At 44.3% G+C, this 19,495-nt stretch overlaps 1 protein-coding gene across 5 annotated transcripts in view; it reads right to left on the reverse strand.

The window, feature by feature from the left end:
- Positions 1 to 19,495, reverse strand: part of PAFAH2 (platelet activating factor acetylhydrolase 2) — a 41,112-nt gene that overhangs the window by 20,053 nt on the left and 1,564 nt on the right. For 3 of the 5 annotated variants that reach the window (XM_053576784.1, XM_053576786.1, XM_053576782.1), the window contains exons 2-7: positions 12,915 to 13,113; positions 11,794 to 11,947; positions 10,602 to 10,698; positions 6,467 to 6,535; positions 5,957 to 6,083; positions 4,843 to 4,956 (exon numbers count right to left, since the gene is read on the reverse strand). In XM_053576784.1, coding sequence (XP_053432759.1) covers positions 4,843 to 4,956; positions 5,957 to 6,083; positions 6,467 to 6,535; positions 10,602 to 10,698; positions 11,794 to 11,947; positions 12,915 to 13,067 — 714 coding nt within the window. In that variant the 5' untranslated portion in view covers positions 13,068 to 13,113. Of the gene's footprint in view, positions 1 to 4,842; positions 4,957 to 5,956; positions 6,084 to 6,466; positions 6,536 to 10,601; positions 10,699 to 11,793; positions 11,948 to 12,914; positions 13,114 to 18,318; positions 18,447 to 19,495 lie in introns of those variants that run through there. The other 2 variants (XM_053576785.1, XM_053576783.1) reach the window with 2 other exon arrangements.

Consider the following 19,495-nt stretch of genomic DNA (forward strand, 5'->3'; position numbering starts at 1 on the left):
AGTACAAAAAGAACTGCTTCATCCTTTTTTACAGCTACATTTGATATCAGGATGGTATAGACAGCTAACCAATCACCATATCTGTTCTTTCTGGATACACAGCTAGACGTGGCCTTGTGACTGAGTTCTAGCCAACAGAACGTGAGCAAAAGTGACATCTCCACTTCCAGGTCTGGCCAATAAAAACTCTCTCTGGTACAAACCTCCACATCCTTTCCTGTTCAGGTGGCTTCATGTAAACTGCAAATCTAAGATTCACAAATGAAAGATGGTAAAGCCATAAGTTACCTCCTGCTTAGGAACACTCATTTTGGACGTTATATAGAAAGAAATATATTTCTTCTGCACCCAAATGTTTATCACAATACAATTCACAATTGCAAAGATATGGAATCAACCTAAGTGACCATCAACTGAGGAGTGGATAAAGAAAATGTGGTATATGTATACCATGGAGTACTTAGTCATAAAAAGGCATGAAATAAGGCCAGGGGTGGTAGCTCACTCCTGTAATCCTAGCATTCTGGGAGGCCAATGTGGGTGGACTGCTTGAGAGCAGGAGTTCGAGACCAGGCTGAACAAGAGCAAGACCCTGTCTCTACAAAAAAGTAGCTGGGCAGCCAGGCATTGTAGTGGGCACCTACAGTCCCAGCTGAAGAGGCTGAAGCAAGAGGATTGCTTGAGCCCAACAGTTTGGGATTGCTGTGAGCTATAGACACCATAGCATTCTACTAGGCAAGAATGTGAGACTGTCTCAAAAAAAGGCATGAAATAACATCTTTTACAGCAACTTGGATGGAGCTGGAGATCATTATGCTAAGTGATCATTATGCTATCTCAGGAATGGAAAAACAAATACTACATGTTCTCACTTATAAGTGGGAGCTAAATGAGGGACACGTATGGTCATAAAGTGGTGTAAGGGACACTGAAAACCAGGAAGTGAGAATGGAGGGGGAAAGGAGGGAGTATGGGATAAAAATCTACCTACTGGGTACAGTGTATACTACATGCTGGTGACTGGTACCCTGAAAGCGCTGTCATCAGCATAATACAATCCATCCGTGTCTGTACTTTCCCCCAAAAGAAAATAAAACAAAAAACAGGGCCCACAGGCTAAATCTGACCCACTGCCCTTTTTGTATGACATTGTATGTTTTTACATTTTTAAAAACTTGAAAAAAAATCAAAAGAAGGATATTTTGTGACACATGGAAATTACATGTTATTCAAATATTCCATGAATAAAGTTTTATTGGAACACACACAAAAAAAGAAATATATTTAAAAAAAAAAAAAAGAAATATATTTCTTTTTTTTTTTGCAGTTTTTGGCCAGGGCCAGGTTTGAACCCTCCACCTCTGGTATATGGGGCTAGCGCCCTACTCCTTTGAGCCACAGGCGCCACCTAAAAGAAATATATTTCTATTGTATTTCGCCACTGACATACAGGGTTTATGTACTTTAGCAATTAGCATTAACCAATACTATTCCATGATCTATCAAACCAGTTCCCTTATTGGTGAACATTTAAGTTACTATCAATCTTTTGCTATTCTAACAACAGTAGAATGAATGACATTATATATCCATCATGCTGCATGTGTATATTGATAGGATAAATTCCCCACACTGGAAGTGGCTGGGTCAAAGAATATGTGCATTTGTACTGTGGATAGCTTATTACCAAACACCCTCCACGGGGCAATTTGTACTCTCACCAGTGATGCAGGAGAGTATCTACTTCCTCGCAATTTTGTCAACAGGGTGAATTATCAATTTTTGGATCTTACTCAATCTGATAGATGAAAATTTACTTAGCTTTTTTTTTTTTTTTTTTTTTTTTTGGCCGGGGCTGGGTTTGAACCCGCCACCTCCGGCATATGGGACCGGCGCCCTACCCGCTGAGCCACAGGCGCCGCCCCATTAGCTTTTTTTTTTTATTATTCTGTATTTCCCAAAAGACTGCCTCTTAATTAATCCAACTGGATCCTGCTGTCCCCCAATTCCTGTCTCAGGCTCACAGGCATTTAGGCCTGGACTTTAGTGCCCTAGCGTGGGGGGGGTCGATGACACAGATACTGTAATTGGTAAAACACTCTAGACTCCAGGATCTACCCTACCTGTCATATAGGCAGATGCTTCTCCCTGGACGACATTCCTAAAGGCTTTAAAACATATTTCCTAAAGCAGCTTTGGAGCACATGGCACAGGCTTTAGCATCGAAAAGCCCCAAATTTAAAGTTTGACTCTACCACTTACTTATCTCAATAACCTTGGATAGACACTTAACCTTTTTGATCCTTGGTTTCTTTCTATATAAAGAGATAATAATGATTATTTCACAAATTTGGGTGAGGAGCTCTTTTTTTTTTAGCAGGCCGAGCACAGACCCGCCAGCCCCGGTACATGGGACTGGTGCTCTAACCATGGAGCTACGGATGCCCAGCCAGGGTGAGAAGCTCTTATCAGAGTTAACTACTCATACAGCAGTAATATATATGCATGTAATATATATGTGTGTGTGTGCGTGTGCACACATACACACCTTTCTTACTCATACAACAGAATATTACACGGCTATTAAAAATCACACCATACAAGAACATCACTTGAACCCAGGAGTTTGAGTTCAGCCTGAACAAGACAGTGAGAACACCTTCTCTAAAAATATATATATATATATATTTTTTTTGGTTTTTGGCCGGGGCTGGGTTTGAACCCGCCATCTCCGGCATATGGGACCGGCGCCCTACTCCTTGAGCCACAGGCGCCGCCCCTCTAAAAATATTTTTAAAAAATTTAAAAATTGATTCGGTGCCTGTAGCACAGTGGTTACGGCGCCGGCCATGTGCACCGAGGCTGGTGGGTTCAAACCCAGCCTGGGCCTGCTAAACAAAAATGACAACGGCAAACAAAAAAAAAAAATAGCTGGACGTTGTGGCAGGCGCCTGTAGTCCCAGCTACTTGGGAGGCTGAGCAAGAGAATCACTTAAGCCCAAGAGTTTGAGGTTGCTATGAGCTGTGATGCCACAGCACTCTACTGAGGGAGACATAGGGAGACTAATTAGCATGAGAAGATAATCATACTGTTTTGCTAAGTGAAACAAAGGCCATGAAATAGCTTATGTTATGTGAACAAAAAGATATGCAAAATTATACTCTGAAAAAAAAAAAAAGGAAATAGCTTATGTTATGTAAGATTGATGTTTTTAAAACATACATATATGTTAAGGCATTTTACTATTTTAAAAACAACTTTTTTTTTTTTTTCCAGACAGAGTCTTTGTCACCTCGGTAGAATACGGTTGTATCATAACTCACAGCAACCTCAAACTCTTGGGCTCATGCGATTCTTTTGCCTCAGCCTCCCAAGTAGCTGGGACTAAGGCACTCACCACAACGCTGGCTATTTTTAGAGACAAGGTCCCACTCTGGCTCAGGCTAGTCTCAAACCCATGAGCTCAGGCAATCCACCCACTCAGGCTCCCAAGTACTAGGATTACAGGCATGGGCCACCGCGCCTGGCCTAAACAAAATTTTAGAGATAGGATCTCACTATGTTGCCCACACTGGCCTTGAATTCCTAGATTCAAGCGATGCTTCTACCTGAGGCTCTCTAGTAGCTGGGACTCTAACTCCATCATGCCTGGATTGTTAATGCATTTTAAAAGAACTGGAAGAACAAACATCCAAATGTCAAAAAAAAAAAACTGTTTCATTTTTCTTCTTGCTTTTATGTGGTTTCTTGGTTCTCTGAACAGAGCCTGACCTACTTTTGAAAGTAGGTAGAAGAGGCTCTGCACCTGTAGCACTGTGGTTATGGCGTCAGCCACATACACCGAAGCTGGTGGGTTCGAACCTGGCCCGGGGCCTGCTAAAAAACAATGACAACTACAATAAGAAAACAGCCGATCGTTGTGGCAGGCGCCTGTTGTCCCAGCTATTTGGGAGGCGGAGGCAGGATTTTTGCTTGAGCCCAGGAATTGGAGGTTGCTGTGAACTGTGATGCCACGGCACCCTGCCCAGAGCAATAGCTTGAGGCTCTGTTCTCAAAAAAAAAAAAAAAAAAAAAAAAAGAAAGAAAGTAGAGGGAAGAAAGATTGGGGTGAAGAATCTACCTTCATAGGCACCAAATTCCCTCAAACAAGGATTCGCCTGCAGTAGACACAGGCTGTCTGCCACTCAGTAGCCCTTTCTTTGTGGAACGAACCACCTCTCCTTTATCCAGGTGATCCTCCTGGGACCATCAATCCCCTAATGTAGGCAGGCCAACCAGATAGCCTCTCTTCTGAACCAATGATTCGCCCAGAAGGGGCAAGTGATCCAAGTCATGGTCTAATCAGTGACCCAGATTAGAAGCTAACAAAGTCTCCTTTCTTTTTAAATCTGGAGCTATAGGCCAGGTGTGGTGGCTCACAATTCTAATCCTAGCATTTTGGGAGCCCAAGGCAGGAGGATCGTCTGAGGCCAGGAGTTCAAGACCAGCCTGAGCAATATAGCAAGACCCCATCTCCACAAAAAATTTAAATTTGGACCTGCAAACTGACATGGAGGCTTGAGTACCAGCAACTATCTTTCTTGCCTAAAGGTCTGGTGAGAATGGAGCACACATACAGAGAAATTGAGGTGGAAGAAGGGAGAAGAGGGCCAGAGATTTGATGATAACATCTAAGACACTGGATCTGACTACACTGGCCTAATGTCTACCTTTAGTCTTCCTAGTTACATGAGCCAATTTACCTCTTTCAGCTTAAGCTAATGAGTTAGGTTTTAGTTACTTGTGGCCAAGAAAGTCCTAATGAATAAGTGGGCTCTGGGTCATACCAATTGCTACCATACCTTCAAGGTCATCAGATCCATCCCACCAGGCAAGATGTTGAGGATAGTCTGCCCAGCAGTAACTTCTTGCAGGATCCTCAACACCCGTATGCACTCGCTTACCCGCTGATGCACCTGCAAACAGACAGTCCCAGAGGGAGTTGGAACACTTCATACCACACAGTGAGAATCTCACTCATGCACAGAGCCAAGGAAGAATGCAGGGAGAGTTTGCCCACCTATATCTCAGCAAGCACCGTGGGCTCCACGTCCTGAGAAAGGCTGAGCAACCTCACAGCTCACGTAAGCACCACCTAATGGCATGACAGTCAGCCCTGTCGTTCACACTCTACCTAACTACTCTACCCACAGGGTTGTCAAGAGGATCCCATGACACAACATATGTGAAAGCACTCTGAACACAGAAGGAATTAAGAGTCTTGTTATTAGCAATCCAGTACTGGATTCTACTTGCCCATTCATAGCACAGCTACTGTTTCAGTCTGCCTAGCACTTACACCCTCCTCACCCCCTGCTGCTCCTGTCAACCTTTCCTTTTGAAGACTGCCCTTCCTCCACCCCCAAATCTAACAATGTATTTCTGGTGGGAACTTCCCATTTTGGTACTTCCCCTTACACCAGGAATCCTCTCTCTAGGATTTTTCAAACTGCAGCTTGACACCAGGGTGGGAGACTGGGTAAGCAACCCCAAAATAGCTCTATTCCCTTAGATGAAGAGGCTGAACAAGCCCAGAGCTGTCAAAAGCTTGGCTCTAACCTCAGAAAGTAAGTCCATTTGCAGATGAGACAAACCTGGGAGAGACAGAGAGGAGAGCAAAGAACAAGGCCTGATGGCATTCGAGTCTGGTTCCAGTGGCCTTGCTCTTCCTATAGTCTACTGACACGAACCAATCCATTCCCTTTTGCATCTAAGCAAACTCAAGTTGGTTTTCTGTCACGGGAAACAGTAGGAATCCTAATTAATACTCTCCACTTATTTGCACTGATGGCAAACTCAGATGCACTATATGATTGAGATTTCAAAAGAGAGGGTTAGTTAAAATTCTTGCTCAGTGAGTAGAATACAGGGCAGACAGGCTTATTAACTATCCCTCCTCAATTGGCCCAAGCTTACCTGGGGATTTCGAACATGGAATTCCTTCTCCCCTTCCTCAATTGGACGGTAAGGAATCCATTCCTCCTCCAGTGACTTGTTCTCTGGGGCCTGCTTGCAGAAATACGTGGTTGCAGCTGACTGGTCCCTGAAATATACATGTCATCAGAGAGAAACCAAAAGACATTTTTGAACTCATTTCTCCCCTTTATCAACTCTTCCCTTTCAGCCAAGACACTCTGGATTACCCACTAGCCAGTAAGGATATCTGGTGGAATGCATAGGAGTAGAAAAACATGGACTTCAGGGCCAGATATGGGTCTGAACCCCACGTAGCTGTGTCACTTTTGGCAAGTTATTTAATTTAACATCTTTGAACCTTGGCTTTCTCCTCCTTGAAATGGGTATCAGACCTGTTTTGCATGGTTGTTGGGAGGATTATAAGTAATATATTGATAGGGAACTGGCCTGTATCCCAGCACGGCGCAGGTACCTGATCCGTGACAGCTCATTATAACTGTGATCCCTTACCTGTGCTCCAGCACAGCAACCACAAAGCCACGGGAGGCCAGCTCCATACAGAAGGCTGAATACAATGTCCTAGAGATGGAACAGGGAGAGAGATCAAATGAAGGGCCCAGCCTTCTCCCCTATGCCAACCACACTCTGCTAGCAGCCAGCTCAAAAGACTGAATGGTGGAAGTTCATGTGCGGCAGCCCTTCTCCAGGTGCCTCCAGGAGATAATTTGCAAATCAATCCATGGTGCCTCCCAGCTCCACAAAATTGAGTCAGCTCAACCCCTTGCCCCAGACATATTGTGGCTATTTCAATTGCATTTTTATTGCCTACACATTGTATGTTTCCCAATTTATTTGGTAAGCTCCTTGAGGATAGTGACTGGAGACTGTGGCTATTTCTTTAACATGCCTCATCTGTGATTTTTTTGTCTGCCAGTTTTCTAAGGAAAAAAAAAAGGAATATGGGAGATACTGCTAATTACTTATTCTAAACACCTATTTTTCCTTTCCTCCTTAGCAACAGAATATTATTTTCAGCAGAAGACCTGTCATCCATCAACATATTACATTTCCTAATCTCCCTTGCAGCCAGGTTTGTCTGTATGGTTGCCTTCCAAGTAATGTAAAACTTTCTAGTAAGGCCAGGCGAATATAAGATACAGGTCACACCTTTCTTGGAGGATTTTTATTGTTTCATGCCTTAAATTTAAGTCCTTTATCCATCTTGAATCAATTTTTGTGAGTGGGGAAAGGTGTGGGTCCAGTTTCAGTCTTTTACATGTAGACATCCAGTTCTCCCAACACCATTTATTGAATAGGGAGTCTTTCCCCCAAGGTATGTTCTTGTTTGGTTTATCGAAGATTAGGTGGTTGTAAAATGTTAGTTTCATTTCTTGGTTTTCAATGAGATTCCAAGTGTCTATGTCTCTGTTTTTGTGCCAGTACCATGCTGTCTTGAGCACTATGGCTTTGTAGTACAGACTAAAATCTGGTATGCTGATGCCCCCAGCTTTATTTTTGTTACAGAGAACTGCCTTAGCTATACGGGGTTTTTTCCGGTTCCATACAAAATGCAGAATCATTTTTTCCAAATCTTGAAAGTACGATGTTGGTATTTTGATAGGAATGGCATTGAATAGGTAGATTGCTGTGGGAAGTATAGACATTTTAACAATGTTGATTCTTCCCATCCATCCACCCATGCCTCCAAGAAAGCATAGGAAAAACACTGGAAGAGGGCGGCGCCTGTGGCTCAGTGAGTAGAGTGCCGGCCCCATATGCCAAGGGTGGCGGGTTCAAGCCCAGCCCCGGCCAAATTGCAACAAAAAAATAGCTGGGCGTTGTGGCGGGCGCCTGTAGTCCCAGCTGCTCGGGAGGCTGAGGCAAGAGAATCGCGTAAGCTCAAGAGTTAGAGGTTGCTGTGAGCTGTGTGATGCCACGGCACTCTACCTGAGGGCGGTATGTGAGACTCTGTCTCTACAAAAAAAAAAAAAAAAACACTGGAAGATATTGGCCTGGGGAAAGACTTCATGACGAAGACTGCCATGGCAATTGCAACAACAACAAAAATAAACAAATGGGACTTCATTAAACTGAAAAGCTTCTGTACAGCTAAGGAGACAATAACCAAAGCAAAGAGACAACCTACACAATGGGAAAGGATATTTGCATATTTTCAATCAGACAAAAGCTTGATAACTAGGATCTATAGAGAACTCAAATTAATCCACATGAAAAAAGCCAACAAATATCAATGGGCAAGAGACATGAATAGAACTTTCTCTAAAGACGACAGACGAATGTCTAACACATGAAAAAATGTTCATCATCTCTATATATTAGAGAAATGCAAATCAAAACAACCCTGAGATATCATCTAACCCCAGTGAGAATGGCCCACATCACAAAATCTCAAAACTGCAGATGCTGGCGTGGATGTGGAGAGAAGGGAACACTTTTACACTGCTGGTGGGACTGCAAACTAGTACAACCTTTCTGGAAGGATGTATGGAGAAACCTCAAAGCACTCAAGCTAGACCTCCCATTTGATCCTGCAATCCCATTACTGGGCATCTACCCAGAAGGAAAAAAATCTTTTTATCATAAGGACACTTGTACTAGACTGTTTATTGCAGCTCAATTTACAATCGCCAAAATGTGGAAACAGCCTAAATGCCCACCAACCTAGGAATGGATTAACAAGCTGTGGTATATGTATACCATGGAATACTATTCAGCCATTAAAAAAAAATGGAGACTTTACATCCTTCGTATTAACCTGGATGGATGTGGAAGACATTATTCTTAGTAAAGCATCACAAGAATGGAGAAGCACGAATCCTATGTACTCAATTTTGATATGAGGACAATTAATGACAATTATGGTTATGGGGGGAACAGAAAGAGGGAAGGAGGGAGGGGGTGGGGCCTTGGTGTGTGTCACACTTTATGGGGGCAAGACATGATTGCAAGAGGGACTTTACCTAACAATTGCAATCAGTGTAACCTGGCTTATTGTACCCTCAATGAATCCCCAACAATAAAAAAAAAAAAAAAAAAAAAGATATAGGTCACACCTATATCCTAACACTCTGGGAGGCCAAGGCAGGTTGGATCCCTTGAGCTCAGGAGTTCCAGACCAACCTGAGCAAGAGTGAGACCCCCATCTCTACTAAAAATGAAAAACTAAGGCAAGAGGATTGCTTCAGCCCACAAGTTTGAGGTTGCTGTGAGCTATGATACCATAGCACTCTACCAAGGGTGACAAAGTAAGACTGTCTCAAATAAATAAATAAATAAATAAATAAATAAATAAAAGTTTTAAGTAGCGGAGGGACATTCATGAAGTTTTAAGTTACTCATTCAGCAAATATTTATTGAGTACCTATTATACGCCAGGCATTGTTCTAGGTGCTGGAATGACAAAACGATATTTGGTTTTAAAATAGATCTCCCTGGCTCAGTGCCCCTAACTCAGTGGCTAGGGCACTGGGGCTGGCAGGTTTGAACCCAGCCAGGGCCTGCTAAACAACAATGACAACTATAAGGAAAAATAGCCAGGCATTGTGAAGGGTACCTGTAGTCCCAGCTACTTGGGAGGCTGAGGTAAGAGAATCACTTAAGCCTAAGAGTTTGAGGTTGCTGTGAATTGTAATGTCACAGCACTCTACCAAGGGCAACACAGTGAAACTCTCTCTCTCAAAAAAAAAAAATAGATCTCCCGGGCCACAGTGTAGACCAATGGTTTTGGGGCTGGGGAGAAAAAAATAGATGCCTTTGAGATGTGTAACATTCTGGGGCATAAACTAGACATATATGCAGATGGATGGACAGACAGAACATTCACAAGCTTAAACAGGAACCCAGGACTATAATTATTAAGCTATATAACATACCAAAGTATAGAAATCAGAATTGATGGAAGAATTTTGAATGGACACTGAATTAGGAAACTCAAAACAAGGTTTCCCAAAGTCTAGCAAAAGAGATTCTGCAATTTACCATTACTACATCCCTCTATGTGGAAAAAGGGAGAGGGGAAATGACAGGGTGTGTACCCAGTAGGTGCCAACAGACCAAATCCCCACAAACCACCAAGTGGGAGCAGCATCTCCAACTAACAGATAATAAAATCTAGGTCAGAGGCTCATACAATTTTCCCAAGATCACATGAAGCACAAGTGGTGTGGCTGAGATGTGCAGGCTAGGCTGCGAGCTTCACAAGGGCAGGGGATGGTCTATCGTCCTCTTAGAAACACCAGTGCCACACACACAGCAGTCCCTCAACAAACCCTGATTACATAATTCTCTTCCTTCAGAGTAGAGGAGGGAAGAAAAAAAAAATTAAAAAAAGAGAAGAGATAATTCTCTGACTACAAAGCTCACAGTCTTTCTAGGACTTCAAAGTATACAGCTATATAAATCCTGGAACATGACATGTGAAGGGTCTGAAGGCTGCCAAAAGGCTCTACTGGGTAAAAGTGGCTTAGGAAAGACCTTCCAGAGAAGGTGGCCCCAGTGCTATGAGATGAGACAGATGGGAAATAAGACAGCTGGCAGATGGAGATGTCTGTTTTTCTGCCCTTTGAGAATAAGTTAAGACTCAGCAGCTGTCACTAGGCAAGGTTGGGGCTACAGAAGCTCTTACCTGAAGGCTCCCAGACCGTGGGAGAAGATGATCAAGGGATATCCAGAGTCCTTTTTCTTAAATGGACCATTCCAGCTAACAGGCAGGCGACAAGATCCTAGCAGAGACATGGGCTGTAGAATCTTTGGCTGCACCAAAACTGTAATCGCAAGGGCAGCTGGAGGACAGGCCTGGGTGGGGACATGTGTTCCTCCCCTCTGAAGAACCACCATCGGCCCCAGAGCAGCCCAGGGCATTCAATCACCTATTCTCTCCCCTTTTCTTCCCTAGAAAGAGTGAACACAATAGAAAATGGGAAGACAAATCCAAAGGGGTAGTACTGAGCAACTCTGGGGTAAATCACTGAGATGCCAAGGCAGTGGGTAGAGTTCCTAGGGGTGGGGCCTTTGGGGGATGTGGATGAGTCAATGTTTCTCTACCCAGAGACGGTGGGGTGGGAGGGGTAGGCCTGGAGGGAGAATAGCAGGAGACTGTATGCTCTTGATAGCTAAGTATTTTTTTTTTTTTTTTTGAGACAGAGTCTTACTTGGTCATCCGTGGTAGAGTGCCGTTGCAGCTTAGCTCACAGCAACCTCAAACTCTTGGGTTCAAGTGATCCTCTTGTCTCAGCCTCCCAAGTAGCTGGGACTACAGGCGCCCGCCACAATGCCCAGCTATTTTTGTTTAAAGATGAGGTCTCACTTTAGCTCCGGCTGGTCTCGAATCTGTGAGCTCAGGCAATCCGCCTGCCTCAGCCTCCCAAGTGCTGGGATTGCAGGCGTGAGCCACCACGTCCAGCCGATAACTAAGAATCTTTCTTGGTATACACAATAGCTGGCACAGAGTGGAAAATAATACATGCTGAATAAATAAGTAATAGATGCCATTTACAGAATACACTGCACTAGACCTTTACATACATCTGGCACTATGACCTTGCAAAGGCAGGTATTCAAACAGGTGAAGTAACTTGCCCAAGCCCCACAGCTAGTAAGTTATAAAGGAGAGTCTCAAATTCAGGAGAGTCTAACTTGATAACCCAAGCTCCTATGTATTTAATTCTCTCCCAACTCTCCATACCATACTAGCTAACAGATGCCCCCTACAAAAGGGCTGGACACTGCAAGCTATAAAGGAGCGTATGTGCTTGAGGATCTCCTAGGAACATAACTAAGTAACTGGGGAAAAATCTGGGGGTCAGGCTAGCTCTTACCCACAGCCAGGTTGAACAGCAGCGCCCCCCAGCGCTTATTAAACTGCAGGTAATTGGCCAGGCCCGTGTAGTACTCATAGCGGGGAATCCACAGGGGCTGTTCTGTGGTCTCCTCTGCCTCTTGGCAGGGGTAGAAGAGTCGAAAGAAGCTCCCCTGTAGGAAAAAAGAGAGCAGCTGCTCAGAGTGAGGAGCCCTAGTAGACACACTCAGCAGACATTTGGGCACCAGCAAAACAGGGTACCCAAACGGGGAAACTTAAATTTCAGTTAACATACCTGAAGTTTACATTCAGAAATCCTGAAAGAAGTCACTTTATTTTTAGCATACGTAAAGCTTATGTTATTTCAGATATCCAACTACATCTTGATTACATCTGGGGGATGCACCAAAAATATTTTGAGTGCTTCGGACATTGAAAGATTTAAATCTGGCCCTGAGCCCAGGCCTGAAGGAGTTCTAGAGCTAGGGATTAGCCCTGGTGTTGAATAGGGTGGCATCGGTGGCTCAGTCAGGCCACTCAGCCAGGATTAGCTCTTGGGAAGCAGCACTCATTTTACATGGGAAAAGGTGAAGGGTTACCAGAAGTGTGTGTCTCTCACAAGAGGTGTACCAGGGCTAGCAGAAAGACCTAGAAGGGCAAGTCCAGAAGCCAAAGCACAAGAGGCAAACAGATGGGAGGCAGGAGAGGAGAGGAGAAAAGGAAACTGTCCTCCTACCCACTGTGGGGAGCCCAAGGCCAATGGCACATGGCCCAAGTTCTTCCTCTCATATACCTGGATTAGGATGAGATCAAAAACTTTCCAGGATCAGGCATCTGCCCACAACCAGGTGAGAAGATCTGTGAGCTGCCTTTGAAGCTAAAGTCCCCCTTTCCTCCTGGCTGGAAAAACCACCCACCATCTCTGTCTACTGGGATGTTTCTGATATTTGGAAAGAGGAAGAATATACCAGGAAAGACAGACCTAGGGGTTTGGTAACCAAATCTAGACCAGTTCTAACTGTTTCCGCAAGAAAGAAATGCACAGACTTGTGATCGGTAGGGCAGAAGCAGAAAGAGCTGGAGACTCTGACCCTCCATCACATCCCTGCAGCCTATGAGGTGGGGTCCTGTGACACTCACCTGGAGACTCTGACCCTCCATCACATCCCCGCAGCCTACGAGGTGGGGTCCCGTGACACTCACCTGGAGACTCTGACCCTCCATCACATCCCCGCAGCCTACGAGGTGGGGTCCTGTGACAGGTGGAAAACCCACGGACTGGTTGGCCCCCATTTCATCACAGGTGAATCCAGTCACTGTGTGGCGCTGAACTTGATGGCTGGAGGGCAGAACACAGAACAGCCTTCTGCTGGTTTCCTCTTAGCTTCCTGTTGCTTAGACATGTCTTGTGCCACCCCCGTCCACCCTCCTTACCACTCCATCCTCCCTGCCCGACACGCATGAAACCTTGCACATCCTCTACTTTGTCTTTGTCAAGGTTTTGGTGCTTATTTTTATTTTTAGTGGGATGAGGAGATTGTGAAGAGGAGAGAGAGCATCCAAATTCCTCAAAACCCACTACCAATCATCAATCAGCACCTACGATATGCCCAGCATAGCAATGACTGTGGCAGAGGCTATGACCTCACCCTTATGAGGCTAAAAATAACCACTGAGATCTATTATTGACTCTGTCCGCACCCCAAACTAAGCTCTCTACATACATACACCACTTCATTCTCTCAACAACTCTGAGGTAGATACTATGAAGACCCTGTTTTACAGATGAGGAAACTAAGGCATAGGGAGGTTGAGTAACTTTCCCATATTACCCTGTGTATAAGTGGCAAACCCAGGTCTATCTAATCCAAAAGCTGAGATCTCTTAATCATTACTGATCTTGCTCATGGGAGACTCAGCTATTCACATACAAAGTCACTGACCTAACCTATTGGACTGTAAGGTGGAACTTGTGCTGGGCCTGGGAAGATAAGGCAGGGGAGAAAAAGGAAAGCACCTTTAGAGAAGACTTAAGAGCAAAGAAAGGTAGAGATAGGGAAGAGTACGATGTGGGCAGTAGATAAAACAGGAGCCTTCCATGTGACAGAAGAGCACACTTCAGACTAGGTAATAGTCTTAACTGCTTCCTAAATTGAGGCTAGCGCCTTTGCTCCCTAGCCCTCTTCAATTTCACCATTACCACCACCACCATCATCATTACATGAACTCTGTGCCAGGACTACTCTAAGTGTTTTACGTATATTATTTAATTCAATCCTTACAACAATCCTCTGAAATATGTATTATTATTTCATTTTAAAGATGAGGAAACTGATGCTTGATAAAGTTAATTAATTTACCCAAGAACACCAGCAAGAGAGCCAGAATCTGATCATAGGCAATGTGACTATAATTGGAGAATGTGGTCACGCTTCCTAGGATCCACTGCCTTGAGATTTGAGTGGGGATGACTTCTCCCTAAACTCTAGAATTGGGCCTTAATTAACCTGAGCCAATCAGTCCTGGTTATCTGCTGGTCAATATTTGGATAAAGAGTGAACATATGACATTAAGTTGGTCCAATCAGAGTAAAACTCAGAACCTTGGTTCAATAGTTGAGATGAGAAAAAGAGAAGTTCTCTCTTGTTTTGAATTAGCGTGATGTGAATTGGTCAAGTGGCTTTGAATGGTGCCTTGAACTTTGCCACCTTGAGGATGAAGCTACCCCTGATGGATAACAGAGCTGGGAGAATCATAGAGAAATGGAGTCGCATTCCTAAAGACATTAAGACTCTCCAGGTAAGGCCATGGCTGAAACCTGACCCACTCCTAGATTTTCTGGTTACACGAGTCAATAAATTCCCTTTCTTATTTAAACTGACTGAATTTAGATTTCTATTGCTTGCAACCAAAAGTGTCTAAATGGATACACTGAGTCCCGGGCCCATGTTGTTAATTATTAAATTATTCTGCTTCCTTTAAAATTCTCTATCAGGGAGTTCAAGTCAAAGCGTGTCTGGGCAAGAAGAAACCTTAGAGACCATTTCCGTCAATGCTCCCCGCAACCTCCTCCTCTCCCCTGAGTAATGTGCTTCACGAATGAAGACACCAAGGTCTGGAGAGACTAAGTGAGCTGCTTGAGAGATACAAGAGCAGAACTATTATTACAACAAACAGACCTCTTGCTTGCCAACTTCCAATCGTCTGGTCTAATGAAAAATCTCAATCACAATGTCATTCTATTTAAGTTTGGAAGATAATAAATGATTTTCTTTTTATTACAGACTTAACTTCTTCATTTCTCTAAATCAAAATTGAAAAACCAACCCAATTTGTTTTTTAAAAAGAAGCTAATAAGAAAAAAAAGAAGATGGCAGCGCCTGTGGCTCAGTGAGTAGGGCGCCGGCCCCATAGACCAAGGTTGGCGGGTTCAAACCTGGCCCCAGCCAAACTGCAACAAGAACAAAAAAAATTGCCGGGCATTGTGGCGGGCACCTGTAGTCCCAGCTACTCGGGAGGCCGAGGCAAGAGAATCACCTAAGCCCAGGAGTTGGAGGTTGCTATGAGCTGTGTGACTCCACGGCGCTCTACCGAGGGCGATAAAGTGAAAACTGTCTCTACAGAAAAAAAGAAGCAGCACCAGCTAAGCTCCTGATGAAGTCAGTGGATTGTTCGGCCACAGCAGAGCTAGATGAGTGCTCGGTCTGAGACCTGAACTTCTCCCCCTTGCTACTAGGGTATATACACTGAAGACCTACGGTTGGAGCCACAAGACTCTTGTCACCCACATGACAGTGAAGCAGCTGCAAGTCTAACTATCATAAAAGAGAAGCAGACAAAATACCACAGGAGTTTTGAGAAGAAAGAGCATAGTTCCTTTAGCTTGAAGGTAATGGCAGAGGAAGATGAGAAAGGCTGATATGCATGCAAGCAGAAGAGAGTAGTGAGCCAAGACACAGCAACAGGAAAGCACATGCCAGAAACAGGATTGCAAGGTGAGAAAAGAAAGTTGTAACTAGATATAGAGGGTGACAGCCCCTCAAGGGGGTAGGCTAAAGAGTTGGAATCTACCGTGGAAATGAAGTCATGGACATAAGAAATATTAAGTCTAGGGCGGTGCCTGTGGCTCAAAGGAGTAGAGCTCCGGCTGGCTCCACATGCCAATATGCCAGAGATGGCAGGTTCAAACCCGGCCCCCAAAAAAAATTGCAAGGAAAAAAAAAAAAAAGAAATACTAAGTCTGTCTGGGTGCGGTGGCTCATGCCTATAATCCTAGCACTCCAGGAGGCTGAGACAGGTGGATTCTGGAGGTCAGGAGTTTGAAACCAGCCTGAGCAAGAGAGAGACCCTGTCTCTAAAAACTACCTGGGAGTTGTGGCAGGTGCCTGTAGTCCCAGCTACTTGGGAGGCTGAGGGCTGAGATAAGAGGATCACTTGAGCTCAGGAGTTGGAGGTTGCAGTGAACTGTGACACCACAGCACTCTACTGAGGGCAACATACTGAGATTCTGCCTCAAAAAAGGAAAAAAAGGATGGCACCTGTGGCTCAAGGAGTAGAGCGTTGGCCCCATGCACCGGAGGTGGTGGGTTAAAACCTGGCCGTGGCCAAAAAAAACAAAACCCTGCAATAAATAAATAAATAAATAAAGGTTACTTTGTTAAAAATAATGTTAAAAAAAAAAGAAAGAAAGATTAAGAAAGACTTAAGAAATAGGGTGGCACCTGTGGCTCAGTGAGTAGGGCGCCGGCCCCGTATACCGAGGGTAGCAGGTTCAAACCCGGCCCCAGCCAAACTGCAACAAAAAAATAGCCAGGCATTGTGGCGGGCACCTGTAGTCCCAGCTGCTTAGGAGGCTGAGGCACGTGTAAGCCCAAGAGCTGGAGGTTGCTATGAGCCGTGTGACGTCATGGCCCTCTATCCAGGGCAGCAAAGTGAGAGTCTGTCTCTACAAAAAAAAAAAGACTTAAGAAATATTAAGTCTACGGTCGTGGTGGCTCACGCCTGTAGTCCCAGCGCTGTGGGAGACTGAGGCGGGTGGATTGCCTGAGCTCAGAGGTTCCAGACCAGTATGAGCAGCAGTGAGCCAGAGTAAGACCCTGTCTCTGCTAACATCAAAGAGCCGGACGTTGTGGTGGGCGTCTAAAATCCCAGTTACTGGGGAGGCAACGGGACAGAGCATCGCCAGAGGAAGAAGAAAATGAACAACAACAAAAAAAAGAGTACTTCAAATGAAGAAGAATGAATAAGCAAGCTGAAATTAAAAATGAAAAAATAAAATAAGGGCGGCGCCTGTGGCTCAGTCGGTAAGGCGCCAGCCCCATATACCGAGGGTGGCGGGTTCAAACCCGGCCCTGGCCAAACTGCAACCAAAAAATAGCCGGGCGTTGTGGCGGGCGCCTGTGGTCCCAGCTACTCGGGAGGCTGAGGCAAGAGAATTGCTTAGGCCCAGGAGTTGGAGGTTGCTGTGAGCTGGGTGAGGCCATGGCACTCTACCGAGGGCCATAAGGTGAGACTCTGTCTCTACAAAAAAAAAAAAAAAAAAAAGAAAAAAATAAAATAAAAGAAATATTAAGTCTAGAAGAGCCATGCTTGAGGCCCAGCTGCCTAGCTTTCTTACCTCGGGCAAGTTATCTGATCTAAGCCTGATTCCCCATCTGTACAGTGGGGTACTACCCATCCTCATAGGATTCTTATGGAGATACTCATTTAAGGTACCTAGTGCAGTACTAGGCTCTTAGGGAGAATCCAAGACATATTTGTCAATTGAGAGAAAAACAGAAACCACTGAGTAGGATTTGACAACTTAGTGGATGTGGAGAGTTGAGAGAGAAAAAAGCCAAAGATGAGTCAGGTTTCAGGATTAGGTAACCAGGACAATAGCCCTTAAACTTCTCATGGGAAGAGATTTTTGTCTCACCCTGCATAGAGAACAGAGCTTGGGATAGCAATCAGGATAAGTGGACAAACACAGGGGAGCAGAACTCTCTAGTGCCCCTGGCAAGTTTCTGGAAGGTTCACCAACTAAATTCTGTTTGGACATAAATAAAAACCAAAGAAGCAGTTGGCCACACAATGAGGCTAACATGAAAATGAATCTGTGTTCTCTAAGCTCACATTGATGATGTCCAAGTAGGACAGAAAGATGGGAAAATACAATCTGACTTGCAAATTCTACCTATGAAGCATTCACACAGAGCATCCAGAACCATGTGTAATGGAAAATTCCATGGAATTTTCCAAGGAAATCAGTCCATGTGTCTTTTTTTTTTTTTTTTAGAGACAGAGTCTCACTTTATTGCCCTCGGTAGAGTGCCATGACGTCACACAGCTCACAGCAACCTCCAACTCCCGGGCTTAGGCGATTCTCCTGCCTCAGCCTCCCGAGTAGCTGGGACTACAGGCGCCCGCCACAACGCCCGGCTATTTTTTTGTTGCAGTTTGGCCGGGGCCGGGTTTGAACCCGCCACCCTCGGTATATGGGGCCGGCACCCTGCTCACTGAGCCACAGGCGCCGCCCAGTCCATGTGTCTTATCTTCTGCTCACCTTGCCTATCCAGAAGCCTCTCCATTCAGCAAAGCCAGTGAAATCTCTAGTCCTCAGAGAAGCTTTCCCAAGTCCTTCCAACCTTTCCTCCTTTCACTTTTGAGCACTGTCCACATCCTTCTTCTGGTAACTAATCACAGGCTGCCTAAGGGAGCTCTTGCATTAGTACCTATTCTAGAAGTTTTCAATAAGTAACTTGTTTGCAACAGTGGGCCGTGGAGAATCTAGGTCAGAGGTTTCCTGAACCTATCAACACGATTACCTGGGAAACATTTTGGGGCTTTTTTTGGCTTTTTTTTTTATTATTAAATCATAGCTGTGTACATTAATGCGATCATGGGGCACCATACACTGGTTTTATAGACCATTTGACATATTTTCATCACACTGGTTAATATAGCCTTCTTGGCATTTTCTCAGTTACTGTGTTAAGACATTTATATTCTACATTTACTAAGCTTCACATATACCCTTGTAAGATGCGCCGCAGGTGTAATCCTACCAATCACCCTCCCTCTGCCCTGGGAAACGTTTTGAAACCTTATATATTCTAGAGTCCTCAGTCCCAGAGGTCAGTTCGTTTTTTTTTTTTTTTTGGCCAAGGCTGGGTTTGAACCCACCACCTCCGGCATATGGGACCAGCGCCCTACTCCTTGAGCCACAGGCGCCGCCCAGTCAGTTCGTTTTTTAAAGCTTCTAAGGTGTTTCTGATCAGCAAGGTTGAGAACCTCTGATCCAGATGGTACCAAGGACTTTTATTCAGACAATGTGTGCATGTAACAAACACTGAACTGAGTGTACACTGTGTTCTGGCACACCATTTTCATGATTATGATTTCACTTAGTATAATCCCCAGTTACTAGACTTAATGCGGTACCCTGTATAAAGCTGGTCTCAATAATTAATTTATCCAATGAATACTGTTTACTTTCCTGCACATTTATGCCTTATCTCTTCAGATATACTCCAGTGGTAAAGATTATGTTTTAATTTATCCTTCTTTGTAGGCTAAACCATCTATCCACTTACCTTTCCCTAGTAGAGACTCAATAAATGCTCCTTTGCTTGGCTTTAATTTAAACCATCTAAATTTGTATTTAATCTCCGTATTTCTGACCTAAAAAATAGTTACGTTATAGTGGGAAAAGAAAAGGCTTTAGTGACTCTGCCACTTGT

Source organism: Nycticebus coucang, chromosome 22, assembly GCF_027406575.1.
Source record: "Nycticebus coucang isolate mNycCou1 chromosome 22, mNycCou1.pri, whole genome shotgun sequence".
Lineage (NCBI taxonomy): Eukaryota > Metazoa > Chordata > Mammalia > Primates > Lorisidae > Nycticebus > Nycticebus coucang.